The sequence below is a fragment of the Gavia stellata genome, chromosome 9, assembly GCF_030936135.1.
Source record: "Gavia stellata isolate bGavSte3 chromosome 9, bGavSte3.hap2, whole genome shotgun sequence".
NCBI lineage: Eukaryota > Metazoa > Chordata > Aves > Gaviiformes > Gaviidae > Gavia > Gavia stellata.
Window position 1 is genome coordinate 38,848,372 of NC_082602.1, and position 18,438 is coordinate 38,866,809.

Consider the following 18,438-nt stretch of genomic DNA (forward strand, 5'->3'; position numbering starts at 1 on the left):
TTTAAAAATGTACTATGTACCGATACAGAACATATTCCCACTCATTCGGTCACACACACATGAACATCCTGCTAGTAAAGACTTGTGCTAAACTGTTTGAAATGTTATGTTTCAAACACCAAACAAATGCCAAATCAGTTTTAAAAGAATAATTGCAATCTCTATAGCAACTGTAAGCTCAGAACTGAGCAAGAAGTGTCTTTTCAGGAGCAATTATCATAGCAAGGGTAGAATAAAAAGAAAAGAATAGCAGCTTTGTCATTCTGGGTTTTGTTTTTAAGGAAGTGGCTGTAAATTCATGTATTTGTTTCTATTTCTCTTGCTTGTGTCAGACAACTAGAAATAGTCTCCAAGAGTCCTTGAAGCGCGTACTATCGAAAAAGAGCATGTTTGTCCTGACCAAGCCAGCGTTTTTGTTTCTTCATTTCCATCCAGACCTTGCCTTGCTAGGATTCTTCTTCTCTCCCAGGTGTTGTACAGAAGAGGCTTAAAGAAAAGCATTAAACGGAAAAAGAAGGTTTTAGTAGTTTCACACAGTCTTTCCTTTGAGAAACCCACAATATTTTTATCGCCTTTTGCCATGATGTTCTGTGGAGAATCAAATTGCCTTTGAGCTTTATTTTGCACCAGCAGGAAATTCTGTACTTAGTTTAATCAGCAGAAGTAGAGACAAAATAAAGGAAAATATGAAATATCTTAATAAAAATCTGCAGAGATTTAAATATAATGGTCCAAGTGAAGGCAGTTCTCTGTCAGTGCTGGGGGCTAGAGCAGTACTTCAGCCTGCTTTAGAAATAAAGAATGAGAGAGGTGACACTTAATTTCCGTTACAGTTCAGGATATGACACCACTGAATTGTTGAAAAAAGGAAAGGGAAACTCATCGATAGTGAGTAACCGTCTGTTTTTAGTGAGCTTTTATAAAAATATCACCCAGTCATTCCGAGCAAAAACTGCTCAATCGGAATCTTTTGGAAGTTAATAAAAGGCTAATTTAGCATTTGGAAGTAAAGAATTGCAGATAAAGGGAGGTGGGAGGGGGGATTTCTGCCAATATTTTTTTTCAAGAAGTTTTCAGAAATATGTATTTTCAGTGAGCAGAGAGCTACACTGAGGAATGGCTGAGTAAGGGATACCCTGCAGGAGGTTAAGGATGGATAAAGTCAGGGAACTTCCAAGGCAAATGCCAAGGTTGGTGAAATTACCAGCTTTAGCAGGAACATGCAAGGGTTGAACTAAGCACTGATCCGAAGTAAGGTGACCTTGGGGCACAGGCACGGGGAGGGAACAAGGATGTGTAAAAAGGGATCATATCTGCAAAGGGAAGAGAAGTGAGGAAGCTGAGCGCGGGGCTCGATGGGTAGAAGCTCACAGGACTGAGCTACGAAGGACAAGTGTGAACTGGCGATGAGCAGCCCACACTCAGAGGTGGTTTCCAGGACATGTCAGGAAGAGGAAAATCTCTGTAAACTGAGAGTCAAGACAGCAGGACTCGAGGTGGACTCATCCGTGGTGGCAGAGGTCAACATGAATGAAAGGAAGCGAGAGGGAAGGGAGCCTTGGCCCACCACGGTGGCCCGTGGTCAATGGCCGCAGAGGGGCCAAGGGGGACTGGCGGGTGGGAGCGCTGGACCGGGACGTGGCTGGGCAGGGAGAGAGGGGAGCCTGCCAAACCGATGACTGAACGCAAAGGGATTTGGAGGCAGAAGGTTATAGTGGGCTTGTTCACTGTGAAGAAGTTGCGTGAAGTTTTGGCGGGGGGCCGTGGTACTCCATGGGTTTGCTCATCTCGGTCATCCCTCTGGACCTCTGGAATAGAGGGGCTTGGGGGGCTTTGGTTTCACGCAGCATTTGCTGTTAAAAGTTTGTGTGTGTGCATATGAACTAAGTCGTATTATGCATGCATTTTTTTTTTCTGATGTTATTTAAAGCCTAATGTTTCCTGGCTGAAAATTGACCTGTGTCTTAGGACACGCTGGGATGGGGGGAGAGATTTTTGTCGTGTCTCAGAAGGTGTTTGTGGACACTACAGCACTTGCTGTACAAAGTAAGCTAACAGAAGGTTAAAGGAGAGCTATTAATGCCTAGCACAGGATGCCATGCCCTTTTCCTCTGGAAGGAAGAGCTGAAAGTGGCTGGAGTAGTGTAATTTATAATGATTGCGCTCCCTCTCGTGGCTGTTGAAGGGTAGGTTAAAAAAAGAAACTAATTCGCGATGGCAGTTAGGAAGTGTAGAACTTGTAACAAGTAAATATTATCTAATGGGCATGGAGCAGCAACCATGCAGAAAAGAGCAGAAATTAAGGAAAAAAAAATGTCAAATTTCATCTTAGACTGAATTATTATGCCTGGTCAAGCAGAATTTTTTTCCAAAGGTCTTTTCTAATACAATTTTGATCTTATCATTTCAGAGCTGTTAAGGGGTGACTTTTTATGTTAAAAACGTAGACCCCTGTTTGTTGCTATCCCTGCTAAAATAAAAAATGAAATTTGTTTTTTCACAGTTGACTATTTCAGTCCAGTATAAGCAGCACAAGTTCTACCTGTGTCATTGCTGTAGCAATTCCTGCAGACTTGGTAATTCCATAGAGATTTTTGTTTGTTTGGTTTTGTTTCCTTTTCAAGCGCTGGTGTGGGTCGCACAGGCACGTTCATCGTTATAGATGCCATAATAGACATGATGCACGCAGAACAGAAAGTTGATGTTTTTGAGTTTGTTTCAAGAATCCGTAATCAGCGTCCGCAGATGGTCCAGACTGACGTAAGTGGACTTTAATCGGTTGAATTTACAACTTTTCGCGAGCGAAGAAGAATATGCTTCTGTATTTCCACTCTGATATGCATCCCAGTATGTCCCGTTCTGTTGTACACCTGGATAATTGGAAGATGAACAAAGCCCAGTAGAAGGATGGGGTTGGGGAAGAAGATAAAGGCATGTTAGGGCTGTGAAGACCACCGTAAGGCACATTATCTTTAGGTATCGTGTCCAGGTTTCCCCATGCAACACGAGAGTGGAGTTTTAGAGAATGTGAGTGATGTGACAGGAAAATTCTGTTTTAGCTTAAAGGTATATTTTGATAACTAGTAGATTGTAGACCAAATGAGATGGATGAAAGCGCCAGATGTGATAGTTCCGCTTCCTTGCTTGGCAGTATGCTTATATGGCTGCTCTTTGTTGGTTCCAGATGCAATACTCCTTCATTTATCAAGCCTTACTTGAATACTACCTCTACGGTGACACGGAGCTAGATGTGTCATCCTTAGAAAAACATCTACAAACATCGCACAACGCGGCGCCAAACCTTGTCAAAATAGGGCTGGAAGAAGAATTCAAGGTAAGTATGAAAGGCCTTTACCATCGGATGTCTAAGCATGGAAACACTTAGGCCAAAAAGATACTTCAAAAGCAGGAAGAGTGTAACCTTAAAAGAAAAGGTCCGTCAAAATGGAACAACTTGTTTTATTTTGTGCTTGCTGTGAATGGGTCCCGTGGAGTCGGTGAATGGGGCCTTGCTTAACATCCTGTTCTGCAAGTGCTCATTCAAAGCTACATCGTCTTACGGACCTTTTCCTATATGCTTTCTGTTTGTTTATAAAAGAAAAATGGAATTATTCCTTCCGTCTGGTACTAGATGCCAGATCAGATAGTGCTGGAAGAGGGAGCTGGATAATGTGACCTAATTTGCATCTCAACAGGATTGTTAACTCAGCGATGACTGACTGAGGACAGAGAGAATTTACACATCCCGTGCTGAATATCCAGACCTGTCAGGAAAGAAAAGAAAAATGCATTTCTCTTTAGTGGAGAAAGTCCAAATGCGGAAAGCAACCACGCTGGCTCTTTGTGATCATTATTTAAAATGGACTTTATTGTTCTAAAGAAGGAGTTAGAACTTTTCTATGACTTTGGCTGTGCTAAAATATTTATTCTATATATAGGTGTAAAGCATTAAATGACATATAGGTGTTAACTGGAGTGCTCCCTTTCCTTTAAGGGATTAATTTAATTAGACGTTGGGAACCGGAAAAAGAAAATGATGTAAAAATAAGTCCGACGATATAGCACCAAGATGAAAAATCAAAAGTATTGGCCTGTCTGAGGGAAGGAAGCAAGTAAAAACGTCGAGTATTCTACTTTTTCTAGAATTCCTAAGTTTGTTTTCCACTGTGCCAGCAAGGCTCCATTAAAGTGCGTAGAACAACGTTTAGTTCTGCCGAGTATTCTGAAAAGCATTTAGGTGGCCCAGGAGCACTGAGCCCATCTACACCAAAAAAGGAGTAGAGCTATGTTGTACCGGGCGTGAGAAACTCTGACGTAAAGTCCATCCAACGCAGTATTACAGAGAGCTGGTTTCTCAGAGGTGGGGGTTTCTTTTCAGTAGTTCGTTGCTGGTACTACAGATTTTACTGGAATTGAGATAGCTTCTGAAACTCAGTACCTGGCAAATACATGCTTGAAAATCTGCTTGCAGTTTGAAAATTAAATTAATTTTAATTTCAATTGAATTTATATTAAATAGTTGCCAAAATGCAGCTGTGTAACTATGATCATTGTCTGGTGAGTCCCACCCCAGCAGAAGCATCCTATTATTGTTGTGTTATCTTGCGCGATCTTGCGGGTGTGTAAGGGATACTATAAAAAAAATTGTTGGGGCAAGAGCAGCATTTGTCTTCTGTGTCCTGGGAATGCTGTCAGCACAAACTGAATAAAATAATAAGGAATATTGGTCCCTTCACTAGCAAAAGCTTGAAAATATATAGAGCCAAGCTGCAGGGTTTGGTGCACAGCAGTCCATAAACTCGTGCGACCTTGTTGTGCCAGCAGCAGGGTGGTGTGCCGCAGGGAAAACACGGTCCAGGACTACAGGACCAGAGTTTTAATACTCTGAACAGGATTGTAATAATAGTAATATGAATGAAATGAATGGGAATGCATACGAATTCAGTTCATGTTTTGACCATAAAGGAAGGGAAGGCTATAAAAAGGAAATTTTTCAGTACTTGAGGACAACGTGGAAATGAAAAGCTGCTGGAGACAGGTGGTGGTGGGTGTGCTGCTCAGCCTGCCTCCGCTTACGTAAAGCCTGGAAAGAAAAAACCAAAATGAATTTGATAAAATGGTGCGCAGACCTTTTTATTAAAAGGTATTTTCAAAAGTGGCTAATTCAACGAAACTAAATTTCCAGTGGTCAAATTTAGACCTTTTCAAAGGGAATGGATACTGTCATGCTTCTGAAAGCCATGCTCAGACCATCCAAAAGTGTCATAAAAAAACCCAAAACCAAACAGACCCAAAATGTTAAAATCTGCTGTCATTTTACAGCCCTTAAACTTTATTGATATGCCTTGGGAGTACGTTCAGATTCTTAAATATTTATCAGTATGAAAAAATTACAGGAGTCTTATGCTTAATTCATTTTTATAGACAGGACAATGAAGTGGCTTTTGTGAAAAGTCACTCTCGCTTTGACTGCGTTGCCGTTTTGTACCCGATAAAGACGCATAAGAACCCTTTGAGTACTGGATATGGTGAGCGAGAACCGCTTCTGTTCCAATGAGTTCTCATCCTCATTTGTGTCTTTTCTTACAGAAGTTAACAAATGTTCGGATAATGAAAGAAAACATGAGAACAGGCAATCTTCCAGCAAACATGAAGAAAGCTAGAGTCATCCAGATTATCCCATGTAAGAGGTCAACCTTTTATATAGAGAAACAAGTGCTATCAACACATGATTATCCTAAGGTTGTCGTCTACATGCTATATCTATATGTTGAGAACAACACAGCTCATATCAGAGTACAGCTCCGTTGGGATAACTCAAGAACAGGGGTCCTGCCCAGATTTGGAAACTGGAATTCTGCAACTAATTACTGCGTGTGTCTTAAAAAGTTTTAACGTCTCTGCCTGCAAAATTCAAATGTTTTCAACAGCTGTTGTACTGTCCAGAGTGGTAGTTTTTGGGTTCCTTCATTTTTAGTTAGAACACATTTTTGGGGTGTTTCCATTAGCCTTCCCTTTTGTTTTGTCATCCTTTTTGGCATGTCTGCTCTAAAGTTTCTAGAGAATCTAACAATACAAACAGCAGTATCCTCTCCTCTTAAAGTGTAATACCCTTGTAAAGCGTCTGCAAACAATTCGATGAATTGTTTTTTACTTTATCAATGTAAAATGTATTACAAGCAGATATTTTTCAGGACTGAATTAAGTAATTCAGCAGTTACACCTTTTAAACCAACATATTTTGTGAGCGATTCCTTGCGTAGTCTGGAGCAGCACTGTAATGTCTGCATCTGAAAAGGAACGTTCCAGACCTTGCTGGCCATATCCTGTGTGAATGGAAAAAGAACAGCAGAAAAACCAGCACCCTCCTCCAGACACTCACTAAATCCTGGATAAGATCTTTGAGACACTCTTTGGCTTTCAGATAAAAGATTTGGTTGGTTTTGTTCTCTCCCAAATGTAATAGTGGAGCAATCAACGTACAGTTAGCAAAAGTAAGACTAGACTTTTTTGTTTTTTTCAGATGATTTTAATAGAGTGATTCTGTCAATGAAAAGAGGGCAAGAGTATACAGACTACATCAATGCTTCCTTCATAGATGTACGTATAAAAACCTCTCATGTATTTAAATTGCAAGTCAAATCTTTTGCTGTTGCTGATAAGTCTTTTTAAAGAGACACGATCCACTTGGCTTATAAAGAACGTTAGCTTTTTTGTTTGGGTTCGGCTTATGAGAGTTTCCAAATACGTTTCTTACCTGGTGTTTTCAATTTCAGTTTAAATGGTTGTGTGATTTAAACATTCTTGTTGTTAGATTTATAAACTAAGGTTTTTGTTAAATTCTGACAAAGAGGCAGCGAAACAAATTAGCTAGACAACTAACATCTAACAGCTCCATTATCTGTGTTCAGGTTAACGGATGTAAATATGCGCTCTTCTGAGGAGACGAAAAAGAAAAGTCCGTATTTCGCATGGGGAAAGGCTGACCCAGTGTTTGGGCCCAGGGTTCACCTGGGCAGACCTGCATTAATTCACAACTTTTTTTCCCGGCTTCCTGTTGGAACCTGGGCAGCACCTTCCACCGTGTCTTATTTTTATTTAAATATGAGAATTAATTATATCCTTAAGCAATAAAACCCTATTAGTGATTGAGGCTTGTGGATACCACAGCTGTGAAGATCACATCACAGTACATAAGTAGAACTGTAGCTCAAAAACTGAGTTAAATGTTAATTCTGTAGTAAAGCTAACAGCTGCAGTTGTTAACGTTGATAATCTCATTGTGAAACCCTCTCGGTTAGCTATTACTGCAGAATTTCATTCACACAGAACCACAGAATCACTAAGGTTGGAAAAGACCTGTAAGATCATCAAGTCCAACCATCAACCCAACCCCACCATGCCCACTAAACCATGTACCACAGTGCCACGTCTGACTGTAAAAAGTCATAAAATACAACTCAGGATTGTGAATTGGGGGATTTTTTTCCTGCGTTTCTGGCAACGAGCAAGAATCAGGTGGGCTCAGCAGCACTAGATTTGCAGTAACCGTCACATCGTCAAGCAGCGGGGCTCACAGGAAGCGCCAGTTTAAGTCGTGATCACCTCTCCAACCATCACGTTCCGTCCCTCTGCACTTGTACTCGTGTGTCACGACATAACGGCATCCCGGTCTTTCTCCGCAGGGCTATCGCCAGAAGGATTACTTCATTGCCACCCAGGGACCGCTTCCGCACACGGTGGAGGATTTCTGGCGGATGGTGTGGGAGTGGAAGTGCCACACCATCGTTATGCTCACGGAAGTTCAAGAGAGGGAGCAGGTATGCGTCCCGTGGCTGCCAGCTCCAGAGCAAAGAAGTTGCTGTTAACACCTGTAAAACATGAGCATTAATATTAGATAAACTATTTGTTGCCTGCGAATTCCAGTGCTACAAGATTTTTTGCCTTCCCTAAAACGAGCTCTTGCTTCGCTGTTTGGCTTGGGCCAATGTTGCTGCTTTTGCTCAAATTGTCAGAAAACCCACTAAAACTACTGCAAATTATGGTTGTGGAAGGGCCCAGTTCACATTAAAAGCACAAAATTTATAGGGATGCCTGACACGGAGCAGCGGTTTGGGATTTGGGAACAGCTGGACAAAGCTTTTGTGAAAACCTCCCTCCCTGTTCTGCCAGTATAAGCTCCAGTGGCTTATTCTTAACCTCTCCTAGTACATCATTAATTAATGAAAAGAGTTACTTATTTTATTCTAATCTGTTTTAAAGCACTATTTGCCATCTATGACTCCTAAGCCCTTTTCATCTTAATGGTTTATATTATAGAAATATTTTATTACTGTATTCTTGGTTATTAGCCTTTTCATTACAAAGTGTTTAGAACACATTTATTATGCCATATGTCACCTCCTATATCAGTTTTATGACAACGTAGGTAACTGGAAAAAATTTCCAGGAACGTTTACAATTCTCTCTCAATTTTGCAGGAAAAATGCTGCCAGTACTGGCCATCGGAGGGCTCTGTAACTCACGGAGAGATAACCGTAGAAATAAAGAATGACAGTCTGTTAGATGCCATAAGTGTAAGGGACTTCATAGTTACGTACAGTCAGGTAACGTTTTTAAATTACATGAGGGGTTTTGTTGCATCTGAAGGGATTTACAAATATGATTATGTAACTGAAATGCTGGAATTGCTATCTAAAGATCAATGTGGTTATCATCATCTGACATTGTGTCAGTCAAGGGGAAGCTTATAGGAAACATTTTTGCTCAAAGCCCTATGAAAATTCTGGTCAGTAAAAGATGTCCTTGATCAAAGTGGGGTGTGAGGTTTTTTGTTTTTGGGGTTTTTTTAAATGTTTTCTTGTTGCTGTTATTCTTGTTTTTTCTCCCATCTCCCACATAGCTATAAAAGAACATTTGATTCAGTATTTTTAAATCCCGTGAAGCATTTTAGCAGCACATGTACTTGCCTCTGCCTACCAGCTCTCCCTTTACGTTGCTCTGCTACAGGCAAGATTTACTCAACACCTGGTTTTGATCTTTTGGGCACGCATCTCTTCACTCACTGCAGCATTTCTTTACGATCTGATTTGCATTGCCCTTTTTGAAAAACAACAAAAAAAAAATTACTTGCAGTTAAGAATATGATCCATTTAACTACTTATTGCATTGCATAGAATTTATGCACTTAAATAGCTGGCACGTGCAAAGCAAAAGGACTTTAAATTTGAAGTATTCTATATTTCCTTAAGAAGGAGGGTGGTGGATTAGGTGTGAATACACACCGTGCTTCACAAAGCAGAGAGTCCTCGTTGATGTGTTGACTTCTGTCACACTGGGAAGTATTTAAAACTCAAGTAACAGCATTTTAGGTAATACCCAAACAATCCTACGTCGTTAGAAGTGTTTGCTGCTGCAGGTCTAAGAAACCTGAGTAACTTTTGTATTGTGCCTGAGTCCAGCTAGACTACAGCAATGGTATTTGAAGCGTGGAGAGCTGGGAGGAAGGAGGACTGACCAAGCCTTTTTCCTCGTAAGGGTGACATCTTCCAGGCTTCCAGTACAAAAGTGTCCAGAGTCTTCCTGTCAAACTCATTCACCAGATGTCCCCTGTGGTGGACACATTGAAAGCACCTAGCATCAGCAGGGACCTCATGTTTTCAACTCTCTGTGGCTTGCAAGAGTTGACGACGTACAGTACAATTGCCACAATATGTTGCATCCATACACTATTGTAATGCAGTCATGGGAAGCACCAAGCACAGATTTTAGGTGTGTTCGGTTTTGGGCCCCTCACTCCAAGAAGGACATTGAGGTGCTGGAGCGTGTCCAGAGAAGGGCGACGGAGCTGGTGAGGGGTCTGGAGCACAAGTCTGATGAGGAGCGGCTGAGGGAGCTGGGGGTGTTCAGTCTGGAGAAGAGGAGGCTGAGGGGAGACCTCATCGCTCTCTGCAACTGCCTGAAAGGGGGTTGTGGGGAGGTGGGTGTTGGTCTCTTCTCCTGAGTGACACGTGATAGGAGAAGAGGAAATGGCCTCAAGTTGGGGAGGTTGAGGGGGAGGTTCAGGCTGGGTATTAGGAAAAATGTCTTTCCTGACAGAGTGGTGAAGCACTGGGAGAGGCTGCCCAGGGAGGTGGTGGAGTCACCATCCCTGGAGGTGTTCAAGGAACATGTAGACGTGGCACTGCGGGACATGGTTTAATGGGCATGGTGGGGTTGGGTTGGTGGTTGGACTTGATGATCTTACAGGTCTTTTCCAACCTTAATGATTCTGTGATTCTGTGAAGTGAAGAGCCTTCGTGCATCCAAACCTGTCTAGAGCTAACTGCCTTAGCATGGTATTAATACCTATTTGAACTTTTAGGGGTGGTTTTAATCAGCAAGCATAAAGACAAATAATTTGTTAAGTTTCAAAGTAGCAGGTAGTGTTGTGCAAAGATGAATGCGTTTCATGAATTGGGTTGTTTTAATGGCACTTTGGATTTGGCTTGCGCATGAGGAAAGCTTCCAACCATTGGTACTCAGGATGAATAATCTTTAAGTGTGTCCTTAGTACGACCCAGGTGAAGCAGCTGTGCAAATCCGAAGGAAAATTATAGGGGTAAATTATCGGGACAGTGGATGGGGAATTTGGAAACGGAACTATCAGGTCTGTATGACCGATATATTATGGACCAGGCTGCAAACAACCCCCTTTACTATAGTGGTGCAAAGTTTATGCTACGAACGTTTCAGGTAAGAAGTGTGTTTCCATTTTGAAGTAACAACTGGATAAATCTGGTGTTTGCATGCACGCAGGGTAACCAGGAGAAGCAAAGCAGGCTCGTCCGGCAGTTCCATTTCCATGGGTGGCCAGAAATCGGGATTCCTGCAGAAGGAAAAGGAATGATCGACCTGATTGCAGCTGTCCAAAAGCAGCAGCAGCAAACAGGCAATCACCCGATTACGGTGCACTGCAGGTAAGACGCGCCTCTTCTTCCCACCATTAGCTAAGGCACCGGCTTGCTTTTTCTCCAGTCTGGTTGTTTTTACGGCAGCTTTCCTTCGTGAGGGAGTAGACTGCATCCTTTAAAAAAATAAACAGAAATTAAGAAATAGGAGAAAAAAGATAGACAAAAAGAAAATCTAGGCTTACATCAAGGATTTGTGATTTGTCTTTGGCTAAATTAGCAAAGTGGATTCCTTAATGCTGTCCTTAATGGCTGGAATTAAACAAGTGTATTATTAACTTGCGGTATTGTAGTCTTGCACCTGAGTATTGTGAAATGCTATGATTAGGAAAGTAAAGCTATAGGTTTATTGCGGTGAAGTGTAATACATCCCACCAATATAGTGCTCAAATGTTCTATCAAGATCAAAATGCTGTTGGTTTTTACAAGCTATCAAGAGAATAAAATATATCCCTAATCTAAGCGGAAGGCAAAATGTTCTCCTGTCCTTAAAAGCCGATGTGAGAGCTGGGAGGACAGAGAAAACAATGGTTACATTAATGCTAAGAGGTACCTTGTGTATGACTTGATACATGATAACTAGAATATATCTTTGTCCTGTGCCAGGTTTTCACTTTCTGGGGAGTTCTTTTTTTTGAATTGTACATTTTTATTGCAGCATCTGGGGTGTTTTTGTTTGGTTTTTTTTTTAAAGGTATACATTGGGCTTTTCCTCTGTTTTTTCAAATTATATTTTTCAGAGTGTGGGGTTTTGTATCAAACTAAATTTGTCTTTTCTCTTTCGGTACGACATCTGCTGATTTATTTATTTTTTTAAGTAGTAGTAAAACTAGTATTCTGCCTTTTCCTAATTCAGAAATCATACCTTGCTTTTAAAATATTTTAATCTTTATAAATCAATAAAGCTTTTTGTTTTCTGCTCAATACAAATTCAAGCTCCCAGTACACAGGGACAGGGTCAGCAGGGTTTCAGAGCCTCCAGAAGAGAAGTTCCTATGTTTTATTTTGGTTTTTTGAAATGAGAAGCTATTAACCTCAAGAGGTGACCCTTTGACATGAACCTCTTTACTGCTGTGGGCTGCTTGGACCTATTCTGGGAGATGCACTGCCTGACTCCCGGCTGCTCGTCCCAGCGTGAAGGTTTTCAGGGGCCCCATCTCTCTCCTGTGTTCATCTAAGACCTCGTGCAGTAGAGTGTCTCTTGCGGTTGAAGCCCACAGGCTCAACCACTATATAAAACCAATCATTGTTTCTTCTCTGATTGCCCTCAAAATCAATTATTTAATTCATGCTAAATACTGGCCTTTAAATCTTTTCCTCTTGGGCACATTGTACAAGGTAAACTGGTTTTGCTGGGCCATGGCGCTCTTCTCGCAATACCTGGAGGTCAAGGTTCTGGCATCTTTATATCTAACAATGTGTAGTATTAATTGTGGTATTTTCTCTACCTAGCTGTGATCCCGCTATTGAGAAATGCTTGGCACCTACATGGTGATAGAGACCCCCTATGACTGACTACTCCATGAATAAGCTTCTCCAACCTTTTGTCAGTGACCTAGATAGTATGTTGCCGCTTCTAGATTTTCCCTGCATTTCAGAGAATATCCATCTGGTTTTGTATGAGTTACTGATTATTTTTTCTTTGGAAAAAATACACTATATTGATCTATGTGACACTCAAATTGTTCTTGTAGCATCATCTCCAGGGAAGTACCCTCACTGACCATTCGGAAGTGGTTTGATAGAATCACCTGTCTGCTTGTTGCTAGAGTTAGAGCTGGGAACGGCACGTTACATTTGTTCTCTGCAGCGTACGCTGACTTTTATTTTGCTCTGATTTGAGTTTCAAAGGTGCTGCCTCAGTCCCTGAGAACTATGGTTTGTGTTTGGCCGTCTGCAGGGTCACCTGTGTTTTCATGCCCTCTTGAAGCAAAGAGATCCTGGGAGCTTGAGCCAGGGCTCGGATGTGTTGGTGTTTTGCGACATGATCCTGTACTAATGCATATTCATTGCTAAAACTTTCTCCTCCTTGCTTCGGAAGTGTTTTGCTCTTTGCTGTTTTCATACATTTTCCCGAGGGGACTGTGGGTTCCCCCACCCTGTGCTGGCCACACTCGAGGGTGATGATGACATTTTGTGTTTGATTCTGCAATTTGATGAATTTGAACAGCCACTTTTTTTTAATAGCTAGGGAGTTAAAATTCTGAATGATAATTAAAGTGGGTAACATATCAAGGAGTTCTAGCCAGTAAAATAAGAGATAAAAGTAACTCATGTCTTTGATATGCACAAATTAGATGTGGAAGAACTATCTGAGGTATACATTGCTTCTACTTTTCCGAGCTTTTAGACTTGCAGCCTCTCTGAAGCCTTAGCTTAATCATTTGGCATGCATTTGTCCTAGATCTTTTTAAATCTACTCCAATCACTATAAAATGGATTTAAACAAGAAAATAAAACCCAAACCACGCAATGTATTCTAGGATTTTTAATGCTGAGAATTCTCTCCTGTCCCGACTTGGACAGCCTGTACATCGCAGCTGTTGAGTGACTTGAACTTCTCCATGAAGTCATACTTGAGTCTTCAAATATAAATGAATGTAACTTTATGAATAAGTAAACACATTTCAAGTCTAAGACTGATTTTTCAGAGTGTTCACATCAACTTGTGAAAACTTCAGTTCATTTTTTCCAACTATTTACAAACAGTTTAAGGAGCTGCTAAAAAAGATAATTCTTAAGGAGAAACAAGACGTCACCCTAAACAGTTTAGAAGGGTTTTGCTAACTGTGTTGCCAACAGAATTCAAAGCCAATCTGTTCTAAAACTGAACTCCCTTCTCTTCCAGTGCGTGTCTGCAGCTGCCTTCTCTTTAGTTCATGGCTGCCTCTGCTTTTCCTCTCTTCACTGTCTCCTCCTTTCCCCACTCCAATAAACTATGCAGGTGTTATTTAGAGATCCCTTACTTCTGTCCTTTGCCCAGTTTTCCTCATTCTGCATGTCCTTCGCCTTTGAACTTTCTGTCTCAAGCAAAGAAGTCTGAGTCAAATTTAAAAGTTATCTTTCTTAACTTCTTTTTTTTTTTTAAAAGGGAATTGCAGAAAGAGAAGCGAGTGTGCAAAGAGTAGTGCTGTGTTCCCATGAGACAATACATATTTTTCTCCTGCTTTTTAAATGCAGTTTAGTTTTCCATGCATCCATACTAAAAATTCTTAAATTACTTTAAAAAACCCCAACTTGTGTGGGCTTTAAGGATTTGCTGAAAGCATGTTTTCGGAAGAAAGGAGAGTGAGCCTAGCACAAGGAGTGTTAAAAATGAATTGCAAAGCAATGCATGCCTGCCTCTTCTCAGCATAAATGAATAAGCAACGTGTGTGGTGATGTGATGTGTGCGTACAGGTTTACTGCATGTCTTCATGTCCTCATCTTTTGATAGTTGTAGACTATTCCCAGTTGCATCACTCATGGGTTACTCTAGAAACCACAGATGGCTACTAGAGATTAGCTAACTACAAATAAATCTGAACCCTTTTAGATTGTGTTTGTCTTTAATCTGATAAAAGTAATTGTCTAAAGGGAATAACACATCTAATACATTGTACCTGTTCATTTTTCCTCCAACGAGACTTTTAATGTATCCAGCTGAGGATACATGCATTTGCACTTAATCTTTTCATAAGGCTTGTGCTTATCAGATTTTGGTGTATTTGGTAGAAATAAGGTAGAAGCAATGACCTGTGATCACAATTCACCTACTTACGGTTAAAATACACAAAAATTTTAAATTTAATGAATTTTGTGTTTATCCTTATTCAGCAATCCCGTGAACCTTCCACTCCATCTTACCGCTGATTGCCAATTTCCCCATCCCACCCTGGTTTTAGTAACTACTGCCTAGCAAAGCTATTGGCCTTCCAGTGCACAGCCACTGTTTTGTTGGTGTCAGATAGTCCCTAATGAGTGTGATTAGGAGAAAGAAAGAAATGGTTTATTTATTTTTCAAATTTTTTTTGCTCTAGAGTTAGGCATAGTAAATCAGATAATAATTACTGCAATATATTTTGGTTCCACGGAAACATGATCTGAAAGAGATATAAGCACAAAATATACCGAGTCAAACATACTGAAATGAAAGAAACTACAGTAACTTGGGAGTACGTTAGGCTGCTTATTGTAGTCAAGATAGAGGCAGAACAGTCAATTTTAGTTTCTGTATGCAGTATAGCCTCATATGTAGTCTTGCTTTAGTTTGTCCTTGTATCAGTACATCTCTTTGAGAAATGGCTTAAATCGTAAGAGTTATTAAAATCATTACAGCTGGATAGGACATTTTCCATCAAATTGCTTTGGAGTAGTAATAATAATAATAACGATAATAATAATGTTTTCATGTCTGTCCACCATGCAGAAGTATGAATCACAACCTAACAGAAAAATGTGGGTTTGATCGCACAGTGCTTCTTTGCGTTATAACCGTGTTTTGCGACTGCAAGTCCAAAGGTTGTCTTCTCCCCCATCAAGAATAAAACCGAAAGCAGAGTGTGGGCGCACCGAAAGTTGTCTTTGCTGATGATGAATGCAGAGCTGAGTGAGCAGCTTTGCCAGTTCATTATTTGAGTCTCAGACTTTGGCTCCCTTCTAGCATAGCTGAGGTGACAAACTAAGCACAAAAAATGAATAGAAGTTGGCTAACAGTAGTATTTGGCTATTTTATATCACTATTATGTCTCTTTTAACATTTTCATCCTACTGCATGTCAAGCGAATGTGTTTACGTTGCAGTGCTGGCGCTGGAAGAACAGGTACCTTCATAGCACTCAGCAATATTCTGGAACGAGTGAAGGCTGAAGGGCTCTTAGATGTATTTCAAGCTGTGAAGAGCTTAAGACTGCAAAGGCCACATATGGTGCAAACACTGGTATGATATTTAACAATCCGGATCCTTGTCAAAGGATGTATGTTTGTAAATATTCTTGTGGGAGGAGAACAAAGGATTTTTTTGCAGGTTGAAATAAATTATGTATGATGGCTGTGTATGTACAAGGTATTATCAGAAATCTGTATTTTTACAGATTTTTTTTTTATAGCATTTCTAAAAATACAACTTGGCTAAACATTCTGTGTCTTTTGGGAACTGGAGACAGTTAAACCAAAATCTTTTGAGTGTTGCAGGTGACAAAACGTATGAAGTAAATGCCTTTTAAGCTGTGTATCAATTGGTCTTTCTTAACTTAAAATGTCTGGGCTTAAATTGGCTTGCAGTTGGTCACTTAAAGGGAGAAATGTCTTTGACTTCTCTGAAGTCATCTACAGGTAATACGTGAAGCTTGGTCCAGACACTTTTCCTTATTAAAGGAACATTAAAAAGTTCTTTTGAGACTTTTGTTTTTGGAAAATATATAAAAATGCTGATATTTTGTATTTTGATAGTGTCTTCCGTTCTGTGATTTGAAACTTCTTTAGAAACAATTATCTGAAAACACCTTTTTCAGGTAGATGTTTTCTCCATACTACAGATAGGAAGAAAGGGGTTGAAGAAGTAGAATTGGATTATCCGCAGTCACGCTGAGACAGGGATGAAATATTTCTTTCAGGGTTCTGGCTCTGTGATTTAATGATGTTAGTTAAGGGTGTAATGGCCACAGGTATTCCCAGCTGAGCCTGCGGAAAGGCTTCTGCTAAACTCTGCTTTCCAGCATGGGTGAATTCAGATGCCAATTCCGCTTATTATCAGTGTTGTTACAGGTTTTGTAATCCAGCAAATCACGTTGAAGGCATATCAGCGTGCCTGGAAGATCAGGATGTGTCCCATCTTCAGGGTGCGGAGGACTAGCCAGCAGGCTAACGTAGGCAGTGGATAAATACATCGCAGACAGCCTTTGCAAGGGGAGCTCCATTTCAGACAAATGAACGTAGAGGTTTTTTAATGTTCTATACATTTAAAGTTACATTGTCAGAAGTTATGTTGTTGCTTCCTTGCTGCTGTAAAGCTCAGAAGATGGAGCCCAGAGCTAAGCAGCCAGGCTCCCTGGGGAGCGCACAGGAGGAGCTCCCTGCTTTAGCGTGAGCCGGGTAACAGCCAGGTCCAGTAAGCTGCTTAATTTAAATGGGAAGACAGGCCTAAGAATTGATTCAGTTTAAGAACTATCACCTAGAAAGCTTAAAGAAATCACTTTAACTGACGAGCAACAATCAGCCTGTATTGGACAAAAGAGCGAGGTACCATTGCTTTTATTTTAAAAAACAAACACATAAATAAAAATCAGAACAGACCAGTCCTCAGCTACTGGTCCGAGTAACAGCCGAAGTTTAGAACATGTTGCATTTACCACTAGGATTTGCATAAGTATGGTTTTCTCCAGCGTAGTCATACGATGCAACCAAAGCACATTTTGATTATCTTTCCATTGTTTTTCAGGAACAGTATGAATTCTGCTACAGAGTGGTACAAGATTTCATCGACATCTTTTCAGATTATGCTAATTTCAAATGAAAATTCCTGCCTTATTTTTTAATTTGTCTGTATAAATAGTTGTATATTCTGTTAATTTATTTCATGTCATTTTGATTGTTGACTTTACTGTAAATATGACCTTGTGTTTGCTCTAAAAGTTGCATTTGCTGTATAAAGTTATTTCTTAACTATAAATATCTTCTAAAGCGAAGTATAATGTTCATATACAGTATATCACTATAAGATGGTATAGAAATCTTTATTCTAAATAACAGTAAATTAATTCTTGGGGGTCTATTTCTTTGAAATTTTCCACTTATAAATATTTATCAATAATGTTACCTCCCAATTCTTGAAACTTTACATAGGTGATTCACATTTCATACTAAAAAATATGAATTGTGGTACACACATTTAAACTAAACATGTTTTGGCCATAAACCTTGCTTCACTATGAAAATAGATGTTTATTTGGGGACACATTTTGATAACCTGCTCATGCTTACTTGTAATTTATTTCACAGATAGTCTCAGTGAAGGCAAAGAGACTGTTCGAGTGAGTGCTATTAATGATAAAGGTATCAGAATATGGCCCTTCATGTGTAATAATGTACAGTCCAACTGAAAAATGTCACTGCTTTTAAAGTCTGTTTTTAAGAACTTCCAGGTTGATGGCAGTTCTATTTTGAGTCTTGCTGTCAATAAGATAAAATCGGTATAAATACAGATTTGAATTTTTGATTTAATATAGCTTTCAAAGTCCCATTTATTTTGTTCTTCCCTAAATATGACACCAGCTTAAATCAATTTAGAAAGACAATAATATGAGTTTACCACTTTTTTGAGAATATTTTGCATATCAGAAGAGTATATTTTGCAGCACCTGAACTTGTCTACTTGAAGAGGCTTTAAAGCCATTGTCAGAAGTGGCTATCAAGCTTCTCTATATACGCATGCATAATTTCCCACTTCTTTGAGAAAAGGCAAAAGAGATGAAGATTAACTCTTATTCTTCGATTCAACTCAACAGAATAAT

At 40.0% G+C, this 18,438-nt stretch overlaps 1 protein-coding gene across 3 annotated transcripts in view; it reads left to right on the forward strand.

Moving 5' to 3' along the window:
- The window catches only part of PTPRE (protein tyrosine phosphatase receptor type E), a 29,823-nt gene extending 12,382 nt beyond the window's left edge, over nucleotides 1-17,441 (forward strand). For 2 of the 3 annotated variants that reach the window (XM_059821558.1, XM_059821559.1), the window contains exons 10-18: nucleotides 2,625-2,760; nucleotides 3,185-3,334; nucleotides 5,590-5,683; nucleotides 6,524-6,600; nucleotides 7,686-7,820; nucleotides 8,481-8,606; nucleotides 10,798-10,958; nucleotides 15,731-15,866; nucleotides 17,367-17,441. In XM_059821558.1, the coding sequence (XP_059677541.1) occupies nucleotides 2,625-2,760; nucleotides 3,185-3,334; nucleotides 5,590-5,683; nucleotides 6,524-6,600; nucleotides 7,686-7,820; nucleotides 8,481-8,606; nucleotides 10,798-10,958; nucleotides 15,731-15,866; nucleotides 17,367-17,441 (1,090 nt within the window). The remainder of the gene's footprint in view (nucleotides 1-2,624; nucleotides 2,761-3,184; nucleotides 3,335-5,589; nucleotides 5,684-6,523; nucleotides 6,601-7,685; nucleotides 7,821-8,480; nucleotides 8,607-10,797; nucleotides 10,959-15,730; nucleotides 15,867-17,366) is intronic. The other variant, XM_059821561.1, reaches the window with a different exon arrangement.
- The last annotated feature ends 997 nt before the right edge of the window (nucleotides 17,442-18,438 follow it).